The following is an 18,677-nucleotide window of genomic DNA, read 5'->3' as shown; positions in this document are numbered from 1 at the left end:
CTATGATATGTTCTGCATACATTCATACGAACTTATTCATGCGCATATGCTACCTTACGTATTGTATTTATACATATTAATATTTACTGATGCCCAACTGTTGTATTGCCGCTGTCGTATTTGCACTGTTCGTAATGCGCTTTTTATATGTACGTACATATGTATGTATATATGCACTATGTTGCCTTCATTCCAGCCTACCTTTACTCGTACGCCGCCACATCGTCAGCGTATTATAGCGCGCTCTGCACGTCCCGTAGCGCTGCAATCACAATCCGCCACATCTGCCAAGAGGCGAACGTGCAGAAAATTGCTAAGTAGTTGATTTTATTCGTGGTGCCAACCTGCAACCTCTATGCTGTCTGTTTGCCTCCTAAAAATGCCTACTTACTTACATACATTTCTTTTAAATAAGTAGTATTCCTCTTCATTTGTTTTGCTTTGTTTTTCTTTTATCATTTTCATTTTGCCTTCGACTGAACTTTAACTCGATTTGATTTCAATCAATTTAACGCTGTGGCAAAGTAAATAATTCAATTGCACTTGTCATATGCAATTTTCAAGTATTTTTAAAGAGAAGGCAATAATAAAGAATTGTTTAAGTAGACGCTTTTGAAGTACATATATAGTTATGGCCGATCAATAGTGGAGAGAAGGAATTTTTGACGGAAGGAATGATTTGCTTACCGATGATCCTTGTTGCCGTATTTGCCAAGAGAGACGTTAGTTATATTGGGTTTAAAAGCGCACCCGAGGACCCCTGACTAGGATGCATATAAATAAGAAAATTTTTAACCGACTTCACTAAAAGAGGAGGTTATCAATACCGCATAACTTTGGACCACTTTAACCGATTTTTATAATTCTACATCCGAGGTTGTCCCATACAAATTTGGTTTATATCCGATCATTGGATCAGGAAAAAATTAACGATACTCTTAAACTTTTGTATGAGAATTAACGTCGGTTTTGTTTTATGCTTGAAAATTACTTGTAGTAACGGACCGCGTTCCTATAGCTCTCTTTTTATATTTATGACCCGTTTTTAGGGCTATTAACTTAGCACCATATCGCTAGCTTAGAGTGAAAAGTTGCTAAGTCCACTTTTTATGAAAATTCATATTTTGATATAGGAGGCTAGAGAAATTGAAAACGCATCGTTTCGAATATTATAAAGGTACTTGTTTTATTTTTTCCTCTTCATAAGCAATAAAAGGAAAATTTGCTAAGTCCAAAAGAAGCACCACAAATCCGAGAAGGCGAAAATAATACGACATCTTTTAATAAATATCGAATCCTTCTGATTCTTATGGAGTTTTGCTTTGCTTTAAACGCGCAAAATGTTTGATTCAAAGTCTTGCGAAATAGTTAAAGAAAATGGCTATAGGAAGGTTTTTTCCTCTCCTGTAAAATTTTTAAAATGCGACTTAGCAACTTTTCTTTCTAAGCTAGCGATATAATAAAAGAGTTGACCACCTATTTGGAACAAAAAAGAACAATCCAGCTCATGAAAGAGCTGGTTATGAAATTGTAGCGCTGTATGCAGTAGATATTGATTTTTAAATTTTTGCTAGTTCATATCTGAAGCTCGTATGCGCTGCTTTGCATTTTTTGGTGTTGTTATTATTGTAATGTACATACAGTGACGAACAAAAGTATTGCCACAGTGAATTTTTCGTAATGTAAAAAACGCTTTTTTATTCTAGTTTATTTTCAATAATTTTTTATAAAAATATAGTTCATTCTTGAGCTAAAAACATAAACATTAACACACGGAAAATTGGTTTATTAACTACATACATATATGATCAATATGTATTTGTATAACATTTGAATAATTTAATCTATAGCTTAAACCTATTTTGGTACATTTTTTGCATTTTGGCACACAAAAAAATAGTAAGTGGGAATCGTGTTAACAAATTGCAGGTTTAAAGTTGCTAGAAAATCGCATTGATTTTTGGCAATTTTTTTCACGCAGGTTCTTCCATGCAAAGTATATTCGACAATTATTTTTTGTATGGAGAAAATTAGCAACAGCTTCCGCTAAAAAAAAATTGCCAAAAATCAAACTATAAAACTGCTTAGTATTTTTCTAAAAAATCTGAATACAAAGTCGGAAATTTGTATGCAAGTTTATTGAGTTGAAAAAGAGAAACTGGATGCCTAAAATTCTGATCGCATACTTATAAAAATTAAAAAATAGTTTGAGCACGAAAGGCCTATCGCTTCCAATTTTACTGGCTGATGTATTCTCTTTGGCTTGTGACCAAAGTACTACTTAGCTGAGACTCTAGAACAATTAATTAAATATCCTCCTTAATAGCTTTAGAGTTTTCTCTATGTGAATGCCCTTTACTAGGAATGATTTGAAAATAGGCATTAGTAGCATAGAAGGAAACACTTCGTGGGCCCCACAATGGCCCGCTGGCTATTGGTACGACAAAATCTGTTCAAAATGTGTCATGAAACTACTTATAGAAAAAAACAGCGTCGATCATTAAAAAAAGAGTTTTTCTACATCACGTAGGATGGTGATGGCGCGGTGAACACCTAAACACTAATAAAATTACAATTCCGCACACATTGGATCACCAATTAGCGCCTCGCAGCATGTCAGTTGGACAATAACGCCAGCAATTGCTTGAGCATTCGTTTGTCACAATCAATGAATGAAAGTGTCAATCGAGGGCCAACATAAACGCAATAGGGGTATTCTCGAAATATTGCAAAGCCGTGGCACGTAGCACGGACTGCACGGATTGCATAACTTGCAAACACACAAGAACAGAATACATGGGAAACAACATTTCGAAACCTATGTATATATTTTGCAAAAAAAACAAAGTTGTTGGAATTGCTACATATTTCTCTCATTTCGCTCATTTTTTTTTTTTCTTTTGCTGTAACTTGTTATTGTTTTTCATAAAAAATTTCGCTACTTGCTACCTATGCATGCTACCATTTGGAAATGGGGAGGAGCTCTCGTACTGATGCAAATTTGGAATAGTATTTTTGCATTTCATACAATCCGTGCTTTGTGCAAGACTTCGAGAATACCCCTAATGTGAGAAAAGAATCATCGACTGCAGAAAACAACGCCGAAAAATACATACATACATACATAAATATATATGTCACTCTGATAGCAAGTGAATGAGCAACAATCGTACAGTTAATAACAATTAAGAACACATGTCAACAATTTTCTTCAATAATTTAATAAAAATGTCACCTCAACAATTGACCGCAGCTCTGTGGCACATATTGTTGCACATATGTATATACATTTTTACATATGTATGTATGTATGTATCACTAGAGCATTGTGAAGAAGAATGGACTAGTATTTTGCTCACACTGCACCCATTATTCGATCGCTATCCGTCCGTTCGTTCGCCCCTCCGTACGTTTGCCCCTCCGTACATCTATCTATACGCGATATTTTGTGCTCCATATTGTTAACGTTAGGCAAATTCATAGGCTACGCTTAGCTAAGCAGCCGAGAATTCGAGCTTATGCTGTGACTAGCAATTGAGCCTGAGGATAAAAGCTTTGTGCATGCTCGGGTACCGTGTGCCATAAATTGATGACATGCGACCAAAACTGTTCACCGCATATGGCAGAGATGTGTGTTGGGGTAATGGAAACGATTGTACAATCGTTTGCTTCTTGCATTACTTTTCTTTTATTTTTTGTAACACGACATCATAGCCCAGAGCGCTACCTAAGCACGAATCGCTGAAATGGTAGGAGATGTGGGTGTTAAGCAAAACTGCAGCAGATGAGGCTTAAGAAGCAGTACTCCTTTTTGGTAAGGTTGGTATTGCCGTAGGAATATAATATTGCAATGCAAAGTTGATTGAGCTGTCAAATTTTTTCGCTAAACTGAACTTTTTCCAACGATGTTGTCTGCAATCAAGGTAGAACATTTTTTTGTCTTCAAATTGAAATCTTATTCGTATTGCTTGGAAGGAGTTGGAAGAAAGATTTTCAACGGTATTTATCTAGAGTTAGAAGCTAGAGCGGCTGCAGTCTTAGCTAAGGAGTATGGATTTGAAGCACAATTATGTATATTTTACAAAGGCTGGTCTGGTGACTGGTCAGCGGGTAAGCCCGCATCGACTTGCAGGTCTTGCCACTCCGACTTCTTTGTACCTGTCATTTCCGTGACAAAGCTAAACCGGTAGTTGGCGTTGAATCCAACCCTCGTAATGCTGACGTACAACTCCTCATCAGTCACCAGATTGAGCCTGAGCACGTTGTCTTCGGTGCCGCAGCATATCACCTTCCACACGGAGGTATGAATACCCTCAGCCAGCACGGCTGATTTCTCAGCGCTCCTCGGAACGAACTCTCCTTCCTCTCTTCCAACTCTCAACTCTTGGTACCGTTGAAATTGGTTTTTGTTGTTTATTCATCTTATGCTTCATATATTCATAGTACTATGATATTGCCACAATTAAGGAATGTGGCCAACCTTTTCAAGCTGAGAAATAACAGATCGCCATGTGATGGGAAGTAAACCACACAGAACACCAACAGATGCGCTCACTCATTGCATACCTCTTCGATAATGACGTCCTGGAGCCTGGCTAGGTTTTCCGATCTCAGGGCAGCACATAGCAGCACATCCACGCGAATGGCCTTTAGGGCCTTCGAGTAGCTGGACTGCTGAGTGGCTCCCCCGCCTGTCCCGGGTCGACAGTTCCACCCAGGTTCCTGGATTGCTCCCGCTGACGCTTGCTAGAAGGCATAATTTGGTTACTGATACGTTACGGTTACGGTGGCGTAATTTGGTTACTGATACGTTTCGATGTTGATACTTCACCTGGGTTTATGCCTGTTAGTTCCCCACCTCTCCGCAAATCGGCGGACGCGGGTCTTTGGTGCTTCTGCTGTTACCCGCTTACGATCCTCGTTCTCAGGCGCCTCTCTCTTGAATTGCTGCCATGATCCGAGCTTGGGGTCCTCCACTGCTGCAGGTAGCGAAGGTACCACTTGACTCCGGAGCCGCCGAAACCAGCTCGACAATAGTCGTAAAGAGCGCCCGGCTGACCCGATATGGGTAGTGAAGGAGGTATGTACCAGCGCTGCTTCTTCCTCTGAGTCTGTCACCCGGATTCATCCGACGTAGATGATTTGCCGGAGAACCAGCGATGCCCTCCCAGTGACCGCTTTCGGTGCCTGCTGCCGGAGTGATGCCTTCGCCTTGAGTAACTCCGGCTCTTTGAATGGTGTCTGCTCTTGGACACCGATTCTGAGTCTGTCACCCGGATTCATCCGACTTAGATGATTTGCTAGAGAACCTGCGATGCCCTCCCAGTTACCTCTTTCGGTGCCTGCTACCGGAGTGATGCCTTCATCTTGAGTAACTTCGGCTCTTTGAACGGTGCCTGCTCTTGGACCGATTCCGACTATTGTAGCATTGCCTGCTTGCGGAGTGGTGTCTGTGTTGCGACCAGTGCCTGATACCGGTGCTGTGCTGGTACTATGCTCCTCAGTGTCTTCTCTGGCGTGTTTCATAAAAAGAGCTGCCCCCTCTTCGGTAAGGAGCTCCAAGAAGCATCTACGCCGGGAGGGGTGTGGTGGTAAATCGATTTCATCATCCTCGACTCGTGGCCCCGGTTCGTCTTGTCCGCGCTCTGGACATCGATCGATTTTCTGGTCAAATTGTCGGACGTTTTTTCTGACGGTTAGCATCTTAAGCTTGCCGCACTGCAAGGGAGATGGGTACAGCCACGTAGCTTGATGTGTTGCAGACTATCATGTTTCGGGTCGCGACAAAGTCGATCAGCCACAGCCCGTTATCGGATGATTCGTGGTGAAGGCTGAATTTTCCGAGCTTGCCCAGCCTTCCACTAAAATTACCAACCATGATTTTGGTATACTGACGGTGGAAACATCCCAAACGCTCATAAAAATATCTTGTGACGGCTTGTCCTTCTCTTCCGTCGGTGTGTGGCCGCAAATGAGCGATATGTGACAGAAACGAAATGAAAAATGACGAACGGAATCGACGCTCAACGCACCAAGTCTCTACTTAATCTAAGGGGCAAGACATTCACATAGTGACTAGAGTTCTCAGCGGACATTGTCTGAGAGGAAACCATCCCACATATTCTGGAGCATTGCCCGGCTCTATCAAAACGGAGAGCAAAAGCTCTTGGGAGCTATTTCTTCAACGATCTCGCTGACCTCAAAGCGGTCTACGTTAGAAGTCTATGCACTGTTTTGCTAAGCACCAAGTGGTTTACAAGGGAATGGGGATAATTAAAAACTTAATGCGGTATCACAATGGACGCTGAGTCTAAGTGAGTCCCACTTAGGACTGCCGCCCAACCCAACCTAACCTGGCCCTTAAAAAGTTTGTCCTGGGTCGTCATGAAAAGAAGAGCATCTATTGTAAAGCGATGTAAATTTTGTCATTTGGACATCAAAATAGGCTGAAAACGGATGATCTAGTCATCCTCTGCACCAGCATTGCACCAAATGTAATGTACTAGAATATTTATTGCTAGTTGGTCTTTTTACTGAAGGCTACTCACAATACCAACTACATACATACATACGTACATACGTGTGTCACATAACAATAAATTCAATTTTAATTTCAACGACGTGTAAAACATAAATTTTCACACCATCTTTTACATCGCCTTCGGCGCACACATTTTCAATTTGGCATAATTCAGCCAAGCAAATGGACACTTGGAAGCTGAAGGAAAACAGGACCAGCAATGCCTAAGGTACTTATGCACATATATGTATTTGTTGAGTAGCCCAGCAGTTCGTGGGCAGCAGCAGCAGTAAACAAATGTATGTATGTATGTACATTGCAATGACAAATTTTTAATATGAAGACATAACAAATTTACGATATGACCACCAAAAGCAACATATGTACCCAACTACTTGGGTATATTTTTTATAAGGTTTACAGTACGAATCAGAAGCAGCATCAGCAGTGCGACTATGGGCAGCAACAACAAGAAATTATTATCAAACATGTGCATCAGCGAGCCACAAATTTTCCACGCAAGGCACTCACTTAACATACATACATACAAACATATTCTTATTTCGCTAGATGCCTCTGGTTAAGGTGACCATATTTATTTTTCCATAAAAGCTAACAGATTATAAGACCTTCTTCAACGATACTATATTTATTACACGTAAAACAGCATATTCATTTGGCATATATTCTTCGATCTATGTACATACATATATTGTAGGATATTTTTAGGGATTTTTACCCAGCAAAATTTTTTTCAAATGTTCCTTGGCATGAAAGCATGTTGAAAATATCCAACAACTTTTGAAGGGCGAATGGTATTCAGCGCATTATTTTCCCATCCGAAATCCACTTCCGGATCCACTTTCCTTCCTAACTTTGAGAACTTCTTTACTTTTACAACATTCTCATGGTAGCTTTCTTCTTTGGATTGTTGTTGAGATACTCTTCATACAATCAGCAATATCTTTTTGGCGTAGTTTCACCTAAAGAATAAATTCTCTCTTAAAAAAGGCACTTTGGACAGCAAAAACTGCAATCTGTTTGTAATTTGTTGTTGTTTTTGGAATCCATATACGTCAGTTCAAATGACAATTTCATTAGACCTTGCAGATCCATTCTGGTACCTCTGTAAATCACCGGAACCACAGCGACTACTTTCCATAGAACCATTTTCAGGCTTTTCTGAAGCGTAGGATTGGTTTTATTCCTACACCGGATAGTTCCATAAGAGAACTAAAGAAGTGCCTATTCTACTCTTCGCTAATGCTGAGCAACTAGAGAAGAAGTGCTTAGTTGTTTCTTCCTATTTCTCATCTCTGAAACTTCTGCCGTATTCATGGGAGTACCTAACAAATAGCCAATGACAGGATACAGACAATTACAGTACTTTAAAAGAAAAACAGAACATTTGGTGTCCGGTATATAAAAAAAAAAACAAATATATTACAAAAACAATTGTTGAAAAAAGGAGGACTGTCCCGTACAATACAGTGCGGATGGTCACCATACCTATGCTGGAAAAAAATTAATACCCTGCAGAAAGTCCGCGGATCTGTGTATTCAGTACTGCGACTACTAGTTACCGCTTATCCACAGCAGGGCTTCAGTTTCCGAAAAAGATCAGGGATTTAGATGATAAAATATATACTAAGTAGCCAATTTTTAAGTATCTCATTTTCTTTTGAAATCGTCTAATCTCAAATACATACATAGTTCCATCTTTTTCTTGCCTGCATGCCACTTTTCCTGCTGGGTATTGTTTTTGCACGTAATATATATATGGAAATAAATTTACTGTAAGATATGAATGTACATAAGTGCTGTGTATTGCGGGTTTGCCTCTTCATCATCAGTGGTATCCTGCACCACTTGCCTTCCATGGCCTGTTCGCGGTAGCACTTTGCCGGTGCCAATTTCGCGCGGCAGTCCAAAAAAGCACTCGATGGAGAATGTAAATTGAAAAGTACTTAAACGCAAACCAAATATTAATCTTGGCTGTGTAGTGTAGTAGGTAGAGTTGGCAAATTTATGTCTACAAATGTCTCACATTGTTTGGCCATAACGCGACGCTAATTTTGCCTGTCAAAAGATTGTCTCAGCGTCTGCCAATATAGTTTCGAGTTTTTATAAGGTGGTGTTTTGAAATATCGCTGTAGAATATTACTTGTTTTAAGAGCGTAATTGGAACGAATGGCATTGTAAGGGCAGTACTTCTCGAAGGCACCATCGGATGTTATATAGTCAGATATTATAAGTACTTACTTATTTTATCGGAAATCTTCAATGTTGGCTAATTTTAAAGGACTATTTTCTTTTTCTCGTTGATCTCTGTGGTCAATATGGCTTGTCGTTTCTTCCTCCCTTTTCTTTCGCGCATAACGACAAGATGGATGCTTCCATTATTTGCCAGCTACCAATTTCGAAAAACCCGGGGTTTAGGACCGGTTGTCATGTTTGTTATTTCGAAAATGAAATCGGTTGCTCTGTACCTCTCTGTTTAATTGGTTTTTGTACCGGTACCGGAAAAATCCTAAATTTTAGAACCTGTTACTAGTTTCGTAAAAATCGGAGTGTTGCCATCAATTTCTTTACTATGGTAATTTCAAAATAAAGTCGCTTTTTTGTACCGGTTACAAATTTCGACAAAATCGAATTTTTAGTACGGCTTATCGATTTCGTAAAAAGCGGAGTGGTCCCGCCGTTTTTTAAATGTATGAAGCACAAAAACGAATTTAACAATTTATTAAACAAGTATTTTTAAGCAATAAGAATTAAGATTAATAATTAAAAATTGGTTATTCGCGAAGTATGAAATACTTGTTTCCTAAATAAGGAAGTTTCTAAAAAGTTTCAATACTTTTACACATAATTAAAGAATATACTCAAATGGAAATATATAAATTGTGTTCGTATTCAATTGTCTTCTTTTGGCGGTTATTGTCTGACTGGAATTTGAAAATCATGCTTGGATACATATGTTCTCTTTCTTCATCTATTTCTTGAATATTGTGACTTATTGGTTCGAATTCATCAACTAACAAATCTCCAGCCCTATTTAAGTCCTCTGATGTGTCTAAAGAGATTTCGATGATGGCCGAATTTGAACACGCATTGCCACGGCAGCCTCCTCTTACTCCGCAGAATGATTCGAAGACCTCGATTACTTCATAGGCGACTAGCATCCCGAGCAGCCATCTCGCCAATACATTTTCCTTGTTGATACCACGTCCAGTTGATTTTTTCATTCTACGCATAAGAGTCTGCCCGACAGTCATATCAGTGCAGAGACCAGCCCATTTCTTATCTGACCTACGCATGCTGAAATAGTCTTGTGTTGTAAATTTCTCATACTCATCGGGATCCATAGTTAGTTCGAGGTAGCAGGTTCATTTCTAGATCTGGCTAGACTTGGCATATAGCAAGGGACCAGCAGCATTTGTTGCACCACGGCACCACAATGGCCGCATACACTTCAGCTGGAAACTCACTTAACACTAGCTTTCATATAGTTGAAATGACCATAATAAAAGATATGACCGTGATCACTCCGCTTTTTTTCATAATTGTAAACCGGTACAAAAAAAAACTATTTCATTTTAGAAATCACTGTGAAGTGATCGTTGTAGGTGTTAAGTTTCAACAAACTACGACCATATACTACATTTGTGCGGTAATTGATTCATTTTAAAAATATTTCCTGTCCAATTGAGAGAAACAAAATTTCCTTATTTTGATTTAAATCGTTTTCTGAACATCATGGTACCATTTGTATCTTGTGTGGAATTTTTTCCAAGTACACTTACATATAGTGGCTCTATTGACTGTACATACATATGTAATAGTATTTCAAAAACTTTTACAGCTATCTAATGAAAACTGAATGTTATTTTAATTAATTTCGAATTTCTTTTTATCTCGCCCACAGATTTAATACCTTTTAGCTGAATTTAATTAAAAATAAAATACGGAGCTACTCTCTCTCACATACCTACCACTCATACGTTTACTCGTGCAACAACGAAAATACGACTATCTCAAAAGCAACAAAGTCGCTTTGAAGAATTATTTATAGTTATTAAAGAAAATCAAAAACAAAAACAAAAACAAAAACAAAAACCACAAAATGGTGCTGGTATTGAATGGTGTTTTGCAGGACGATTGTCCTATGGACACAAACAGTCTATTCCTGCAACACCCTGTATACAGAGATTATGCCCAACAACTACTATCCATACCGACAAAATCCGTTGGTCCCGTGGGACTACTCTATGTGGGCCAACGTGAAATGGCCGCAGCTGCGCCGCACGACAAGAACATCAACATTATTGGCGCCGATGATGCCACAACGTGCATCATAGTTATGGTCAGGCATTCAGGTATGTAAAGCGCAACAACAATAAATGCACATTGTGCATATACATATATAGTTTTTATATGAATATTGGTCGTGTAAGCTAACTTGTCTTAGACGGCATTTGTTGCCTTTGTTCAAATTGGCTTCGTTTTACCAAAGACGTACGATGATTTTCTTTTCATACTAGCCATTCATGTAACAAAAGTATTGGTTATGTTTATTTGCCGTTGATCCTTAATAAGTATTTTTTACTTACATGTATTTTATGTGTTCTTTGTCGTCGCTGCCGTTGCATAGGTTCAGGCGCTGTAGCTTTGGCCCACTTTGATGGCACCGGTGTGGATGAAGCTGTTTGCACAATGGTCGCACGCGTTCAAGAGTTGGCCTTAGGTTATCCGGAAGGACGTATTGAGTTACAATTAATTGGTGGCTACCGAGATCCGCAAGGATATGGCGAAGACGTTTTCTATAGCATAATGCGTAAGTAAATTGAATTTTTGTGGCAAGTGTGTTTATATACTCTTAATAATAATAGTATGTAGAGGACATTGCTGTATGAGGCAAATAAAAGGTTTCCACTGGCTTAAGCGGGAAAATACTAATATAAACTTTAAAGCATTGAAACCCAGATAAATATTTAGTAAGTTATCGAAATAAGGAAAATTAGGATATTTTTTCCAGCGCATCTTTTTTAATCAGTTGGCGGGTGACCCAAGTCAACTCTTTTTCTATAGAAATTAAGCATTTTTGTAATTGTTTTAAGTAAATTTTTGTAAATACAAAAATGAAATTTTTTTGGTGATGCAGTCTAATGTATATGTATAAGGCTCTAACGATTTTGATTAAAACGGAAAAAAATTTTTTTTTAACTCACATCTCTCCTTAACTGAAAACCCTTTAATACATACACATATGTACATATGTATGTAAGTAAATAATAATTGTCTCAATATTTCAGAATCATTCCACAAACATCATCTCGAGATCGATCTAACTCAAGCCTGCGTCGGTGAGCTGAATACTATACTGCGCGGCGACATAAACTATCCGATAATTTATGGGGTTGGCGTCAATATAAAAACCGGGGAAATATTCCCAGCAACATTCCCAGACCGAGGACCGGATAGGCAATTGCGTGATGCACGAAATTTTATGGGTGCACAAACGGTTAGTTTTGTTTTTTGTGAAAATTAAATTTGTTTTTTTCGCAGGCTATTCTACTCACCACATTCTACTCACCATATTCTTACATATAACTTCTCTCTTTTGCAGGTACTGGACATATACGACTCATCGCTGGGCATGTTACGCATCGGCCCCTTTAACTATGATCCGTTACGTGGCGCTGATTTGTGGCTCTCGCAAACAGATGAATTCCTATTGCAACATTTGTCGACGAGTCCAGATGTCGAGCCGCCGCATTTCACTATGCAGGTAAGAGTGTTGGAAGAGATGCTAAAAAATAATATTTATCGCTTTAATATAAAAAAATTTCAAACTCTTTAACACCCACAGATACGCGCCACTATAAAATTCATACAGGATAATCAATTTCCCGCAATTACGGTTTTCCGGGACAATCGACCACGCTACTTTCGGCGCGATGAGACTACGGGCTGTTGGACTTTGGTTAGATATTAATTACAAATACAATACGTGCTCGCATATTTGCGTATTTGCTTAAAGCGAAATACACTTAGTGTTATTATAAGCTGCGTTTTATTTTACAAGTTTTTTTTTTTTTTGAACTGTTGCTGCATTGACTTTGTATCAGCTCCACTTTTGTACTCATACATATGTAAATTTCAAGTGTTAATTTTTTATGCCTGTTTTCTTTTATGGCTTAACATTTTTTTTTTCTTTACTTGTGTGCTTAATCCAGTTAATTTAGTGTAGAATCATGTACCGATTTTTTTCTTTTTGTTGCATGTAGATTCTTATTGTTTTATTTGAATTATATCGTTGGAAAAAGGCAGCTACCGGAGTATATATATGCCCACCCATGCATAAATAAAAGTTGTATGTTTTAGAAAATGAGAGCTTATCATATGAAAATCATATATGATCATTATATGAAAATCAAACAAATTTTTCTAAATATGATACTACCGAAATCAATTACGAATGCGTGAATGTGCATAACTGTGTGATTTAGATAAACCTAAACACTTTTCTATGAGCTTTAATTTTGCGGGAGAAAAAATGGTAATAAAAGCATATCGCTAGCTCGGATTTAGATTTTGCAAAGTGCGGATTTACTGAAGGTGATATGATCACCAAGTTCCCCATCACTCACCACTTTTAGAAGGGGCCTCCATAGAAATTTCTGAGAATCTGAAGGTCAAAACACCTCAACATCTGCTTCTTTAGGCGGAAAACCTAAATTCAATTGGTGTATATGGCCAAAAGAATGGCAGCGATTTTTATTTCAATTTAATAGAATTAATATGACTTATTCCATATTTAGCTGCAGACAATTTCCGGCCTTGAGGGCCAGATTAGCCTAACTGACATTTCAAAAAAAAAGTTGAGGTGCAGCTTAAAATGCATAACTATATATGTAGTTTTCTTTTACTAAAATACCGCATTTATTTTTTATAGATCTCTCTTTCTCATACTACTAAAAAAAAAAATTGTTTGTTGATACTAGGCTTCTCTGACCCTCATGGCCTAATAAGGTGTGTCTTAACAAATCTAAACTCAACTAATTTTCGAAAATTCAAACAATATGGCGTCCAGGAATTTAAAAATTTCCTGACTTCATGAAATTTTGTATTTATTGGCTGTTAAGTTCGCTCATTACAAATTTCAAATAAGTTTTAGAAAATTCTAAATGGAAAATAAAGTTTTTGAGGCTTGAACTTTGGAAATCACGAATTTCGTATTGGATTTTTTGGGCTCTTAGTTTCAGAGAAATTGACAGTCCGATTGGCACCTGTGACATAAAATTCTAAACGCTTTATAACCCGGAAAAAAAAACAAAAAAAAATCCCTTTTTTATTGATAGGGCTGTTCAGCATGTTATGGAAATGGTCTTGGAATTGCATTTGCAAATTTTATGCTTGCTGCCATGCCAACCGTGTGGATTTTATTGTTGCGAATTTTCAAATGCAACGAAAATGCAAATGCAGGAGCATATGCACTAGATGCTGAACAGCCCTATTGATTTCTATGTTAAAAGACCTGACCTTTCGATGGAGATGTCTTAAAACAATATTAAAAATTAAAAAGTGGTCATCATTGAGAAAAATTACAAATCAATCTTCCTTTCGAATTTTCAACGTGAAAATGGGAAAGTTTTGGAAAACGAATAACACCAGCAGATAGCCGGTACAAAAATCTATAGGAATCGTAGTTTTCCAATTATTTTTCCCATTTTCTGTGTGTTTCCCAGCTGTTCAAAAAGTAGCTTGTTTCGCACCGCTCAGCGCGCCTGGGAATTTGACGTGAGAAAAAAACAATATATCTATGGGGCATTTTTTTCTATATGGTTTTAGTTTTACCTGGCTTTTTTTAATTCCGAGTTAGCAAAATAATGTTGCACACTTAAATTACTACAATAAACTTCATATTTTTTTTTAATTACTTAACTGTCGTCGCAATTATAAAAAAAAAATAAATAAAGTTGCGCCTAGCGCTCTAGAACTCTTTTTAGTTTCGCTTAATTAATAGTGACATTTTGCATTTCAAAAATTATATTCCAGTCTAATACGTTCATCTAAATGATAAATAAATAACAATTTAAAAAAAAAGTTTTTAATTCTTAGTATAAATTTAAAGTAATTGTGCATGTGTAAAAATACATGCATACAAATTAAATTAATAAAAACATCTTGGTGATATTCAGATTCGCTTGAGGGCAGAGAGCATTAAAACAAATTTAGATAATTACTATACATACATACATACATTATGTTACAAGTACATTTATGTGAATTTAGAATTGTAAGTCTTGCCTTGCTGTTGCGTTCTTATACACTTTTACCCACTTGCATATATGTACATGAGTACATACAAATATAAATATTTGAAACGCTTTAGGCTGTTAAATACAATGTACGCATTTTTTCTGTCCATATCACTTTTTTGAGATCCTTTTGTAAATAGCCTTTCAAACTGAGTTTAATTGCATATTTCTTCTCTTCTTCTTCTTCTTTGCATATTTCTGCTCTATATACGACTATCTCTTCTATATTTTCATTTTATTTCTTATTCTAGGTTAATGATTGAGACAAAACAACTGTAAATCAACTTTTTTAGCTATGTACGTTCGTGCGTTCATTAAACAGGCCTTTGAAGAATTTTTAAAAACTAAAAAAAAAAGTTTTAATAAAATTTATTGAATTTAGTAAAATATTTTGTGAAATGTATGTACATGACATGTAATGGCTGAGTAAACAATTGCATTGCAATTATTATAATTATGCGATTAAATATATATACACATACATACATACATGCACATGTATGTATGTATGGATGCGTTTGTACGCAGGAATTTATTGCAATTTAAATTTATTATTAAATTTTATTTATGCACTAAACGTAAGCATTCAATTATTTAAAGTTTATGCATATTACCACTATTAAATAAAATGACCGTTGTAATAAATAAAATGATGATGGATTTAATTTTAAATAAATGTACACTAAAATATATTCACACATACACAGCACACAAACTGTATATGAACAAGGAAAATATGAGCAAACGTACATACCATGATATGAATTACACAATAATTACAATGGATCAATTAAAATGGACTTGACTAAGTATATTATACATACATACATACGTGCATACATATGTACATATATGGATTAAAAACTGAAGAACAATAAAGAAACTCATGATAAAAAATATATGTATGTAATGAGATTTTGGTTGAAATGCCTATATGATTTTTTTTTTTAAAGAGTTTTAAGTAATCTACCATAGTGTTAGAAAACTTGCTAGGGCGCTGGTTTTTCCCCACTATCGATGGTTTTTCATAACTATACAATTTTTAATCAAAAACTTTCTACCTTCCTCAAAAAGTTTTCATTTCCGGTTAGTTTCATACTTTTAAACAAAATTTTTCTTAAAATGCATTCTTTTCATACCAATTATAAAATATATTACATAACTTTTGTATGATTAATTTAAATCCGACTTTTTAAATAGTTGGCAACTCTATTCAAAAGCCAAAAAGTATTCCAAACGTGTAAAAGCTCAAACAGTCAACGACGTAACGTAGACGTAGGTTGACGCAGACACGATCTACCTTATGGGATTCGCGTGTAACCGAAAACTCAACACCGCATGGCGGTGACGTTGCCGTTGCTTCTATCTCTCTCAATCAACAGTAAGTTTGATATGCTGCTACGTACGTCAACCTACGTTTACGCTACGTCGTTGACTAACTGCGCTTTAAGCCTTCTGTGTGCCTTTTCCCTAAGTTCATCTAGCCATTTCTGAGTGAAGAGAATTCCAGCAAATGCGAAAGGAGACCTGAAATCATTTGCTTTTGCTTACATCGCAGTTTGTTTTTGCTTACAGGCTAACCCAACCGGCCGTCTTCACATGCTTGAAAATCTCGCATGCGTTCTGCTTTTTTCTCTCGCAAGCGAGATAGAGTTATGTTGACTGGGCATTTGACAGCATACTTTTTCATTTGTAAAATGTCGCCAAACAAGAAGGTTCAAGCCTTGCAGGCTCTTAAAAGTTTGAGAAAATTAGAAAATCTGCATAAAGAGAGAAAAAGACGCAAGAAACGAAAGAAATTTGTATTTGCCTCCAAAATAAACGATGTTGCTATTCTGAAGAATTCTGCGAAATGAGAACATAGCTGTCAAACAACAAAAATGACAGTTGAAAGCAAGCGAGAGCTCGCATTACCGCTCGGTATGCGAGAAAAAGAATGCTTCGTACTTTTTGCGGTCTACGCGTGCGGTTTCTCGCATGCGTCGTCACGCAAGCAAGATTTTCCAGCACGTGAAGACGGCCGGTGATATTCGCGGCTTGCGTTTTGGTACGCACGCCGTCGATTTTTTTTTTGCGTCACCTGAAATTGGCTTGCGTGTGTTTGCATTTGATTTCATCGAGCGAAACGTCAAATCAAAATGTCACGCAGTACAAAAATTGGAAATTGAGTTAAGAGCGAAATACACCACACAAGCGGTTTGACAAACCAAGCGAAATTTCCCTTTGCTTCAAGCCATTTGTGCTGTGTATGGGGGTNTTAAGCTTCATACGCACGCCGTTCAATTTCGGTTGGTCCCATACAAGTTGTATGTGCATGAGAAATTTTTGACAGTAAATTGGCGGCGTGCGTGAATATTAGGTTAGCCTGTTAGACAGTCAGCCGAAGCAAACAGTTCAGAAAAATTTGCTGTTTTCTTTGCTTTGCTTTGTTATTCTCGCAGTCGAAAGCAACTGTTTAAGAAAAATTTGAAAATTTCGCTGCGCGTGCTGCTCTTGTCATTCATCGTTGCGGACTTACTGCCGTCCCTAAATCGCATCGTAATTTTTGACGTTTTCTCAGGTCCTATCGTTTTTATTCTTGTTTCCTCTTTCACTTTTTTGTCCAATCTCTTTCTTTCCGTCTTCTGTATCCAACTTCAACACGTAACGCCCTGTCAAAAATTAAAATTCCATTAGGCTCGGCGTTAGCGCCGCGTTATTGTGGGATGCTTCATACAAATTGTATTGGCATGAGGATTTTTGACAGTTGCTTGGCGCTTGTCGCGCCAATTTAGGAATGGCAGTTATTCATTCATATGTTTACATACAAACATACGTATGTATTACGAACAAACCAGTGATGGAAAAGTAGGCACAATTGTGCCATTTTTGGCACTTTCATTCTCAGGGGGCACTTTTAGTACAATTCATCCTGTTTTAGCACAATCATAAAATATAGAAATTTAGCATAAAATGCCAATATATAAAAAAAAAAATCGCACTCCACATTATAGATTAAAAAATTACAAAAAGTGAAAATTAAAAGCACTAAAAAATTAAAGGCTGCGTTTCTTTATACATGCCGGTTAATCCCATTTCACAGCCGGAATAAACAGAATGCTTTTGAAACATACATTAGCATATCATCAGGAACGTTCTAAAGAATAAGTAAACAAAAAAGTTTATTCCAAACGTTCCGAATGAATAAGGAAATTCAGCCAAAGTAAGGGCCGTGAGAATATTTACAAACCACTGCTATTGTGAATACGCAGTATGAAAAGTAAATTTTCGCAACAACAAGCTTTTAATTCACTATACCCGTCAGCAAGGTGTATTAAACAAGGTGGTGTTGGGGCGACAGCTGAGTTTTTCGCCGTGGAGGCCATTACGTCAAAATGATGTGTTTGTTGTAACTCATACCAATGACAGTATGGACATCAGCGTATAATTTGTTATTGTAATTTTTTACTTATATACGGCCAACACCACCTTGTTAAATACGCCTTGTCCGTCAGTGTGGACTTTAACCTAACTAAACCCCCCACCGTCCAAGTACCGAACCCCCCGGTACCACCATCAAGTATTTCGTCGGGAGGCGGTTGAGCACAAGGCGCGCACGTTCGTTCCAGTCAATTGTACTCAGTCCTGGGCTACACCGAGTAGGGTTTGGCTCGTCTTGTTTAAAGAGACAGTTTTTTACCTAGTTTTTAACTATATTTTCATATATGTATGTACATTCATAAGAGTGTAAAAATGTCAGAATAGCTATATATCGTTGTATATGTCTAATTTGCCTGCCAAGCGCAGCTTCATCCATTTGAAAAAATAATTAATAATAATCAAATATTGAAAATAAT

General features: G+C 37.3%; 1 protein-coding gene and 1 long non-coding RNA gene across 3 annotated transcripts in view; one reads left to right on the top strand and one right to left on the bottom strand.

The window, feature by feature from the left end:
• Positions 1-15,213, top strand: part of Ntan1 (N-terminal amidohydrolase 1) — a 102,732-nt gene extending 87,519 nt beyond the window's left edge. The window contains exons 3-8 of one of the 2 annotated variants that reach the window (XM_017621135.1): positions 10,446-10,896; positions 11,172-11,354; positions 11,833-12,041; positions 12,147-12,308; positions 12,390-12,503; positions 15,093-15,213. In XM_017621135.1, coding sequence (XP_017476624.1) covers positions 10,644-10,896; positions 11,172-11,354; positions 11,833-12,041; positions 12,147-12,308; positions 12,390-12,503; positions 15,093-15,104 — 933 coding nt within the window. In that variant the 5' untranslated portion in view covers positions 10,446-10,643 and the 3' untranslated portion in view covers positions 15,105-15,213. Of the gene's footprint in view, positions 1-10,445; positions 10,897-11,171; positions 11,355-11,832; positions 12,042-12,146; positions 12,309-12,389; positions 13,404-15,092 lie in introns of those variants that run through there. The other variant, XM_017621132.1, reaches the window with a different exon arrangement.
• On the bottom strand, positions 856-16,699 carry LOC108366681 (uncharacterized). Its single transcript, XR_001848142.1, has 4 exons — positions 16,423-16,699; positions 9,184-9,185; positions 5,392-5,396; positions 856-865 (listed from the first exon to the last, which is right to left on the bottom strand). It is a non-coding gene; the product is annotated as an uncharacterized LOC108366681 (long non-coding RNA).
• Between the last annotated feature and the right edge of the window lie 1,978 nt (positions 16,700-18,677).

Source organism: Rhagoletis zephyria, unplaced genomic scaffold, assembly GCF_001687245.7.
Source record: "Rhagoletis zephyria isolate East Lansing unplaced genomic scaffold, Rhagoletis_zephyria_1.1 Rzeph_scaffold_00040, whole genome shotgun sequence".
Taxonomy (NCBI): Eukaryota; Metazoa; Arthropoda; class Insecta; order Diptera; family Tephritidae; genus Rhagoletis; species Rhagoletis zephyria.
The sequence above is the reverse complement of the archived record's forward strand: the minus strand, read 5'-3'. Positions and strand labels throughout refer to the sequence as shown.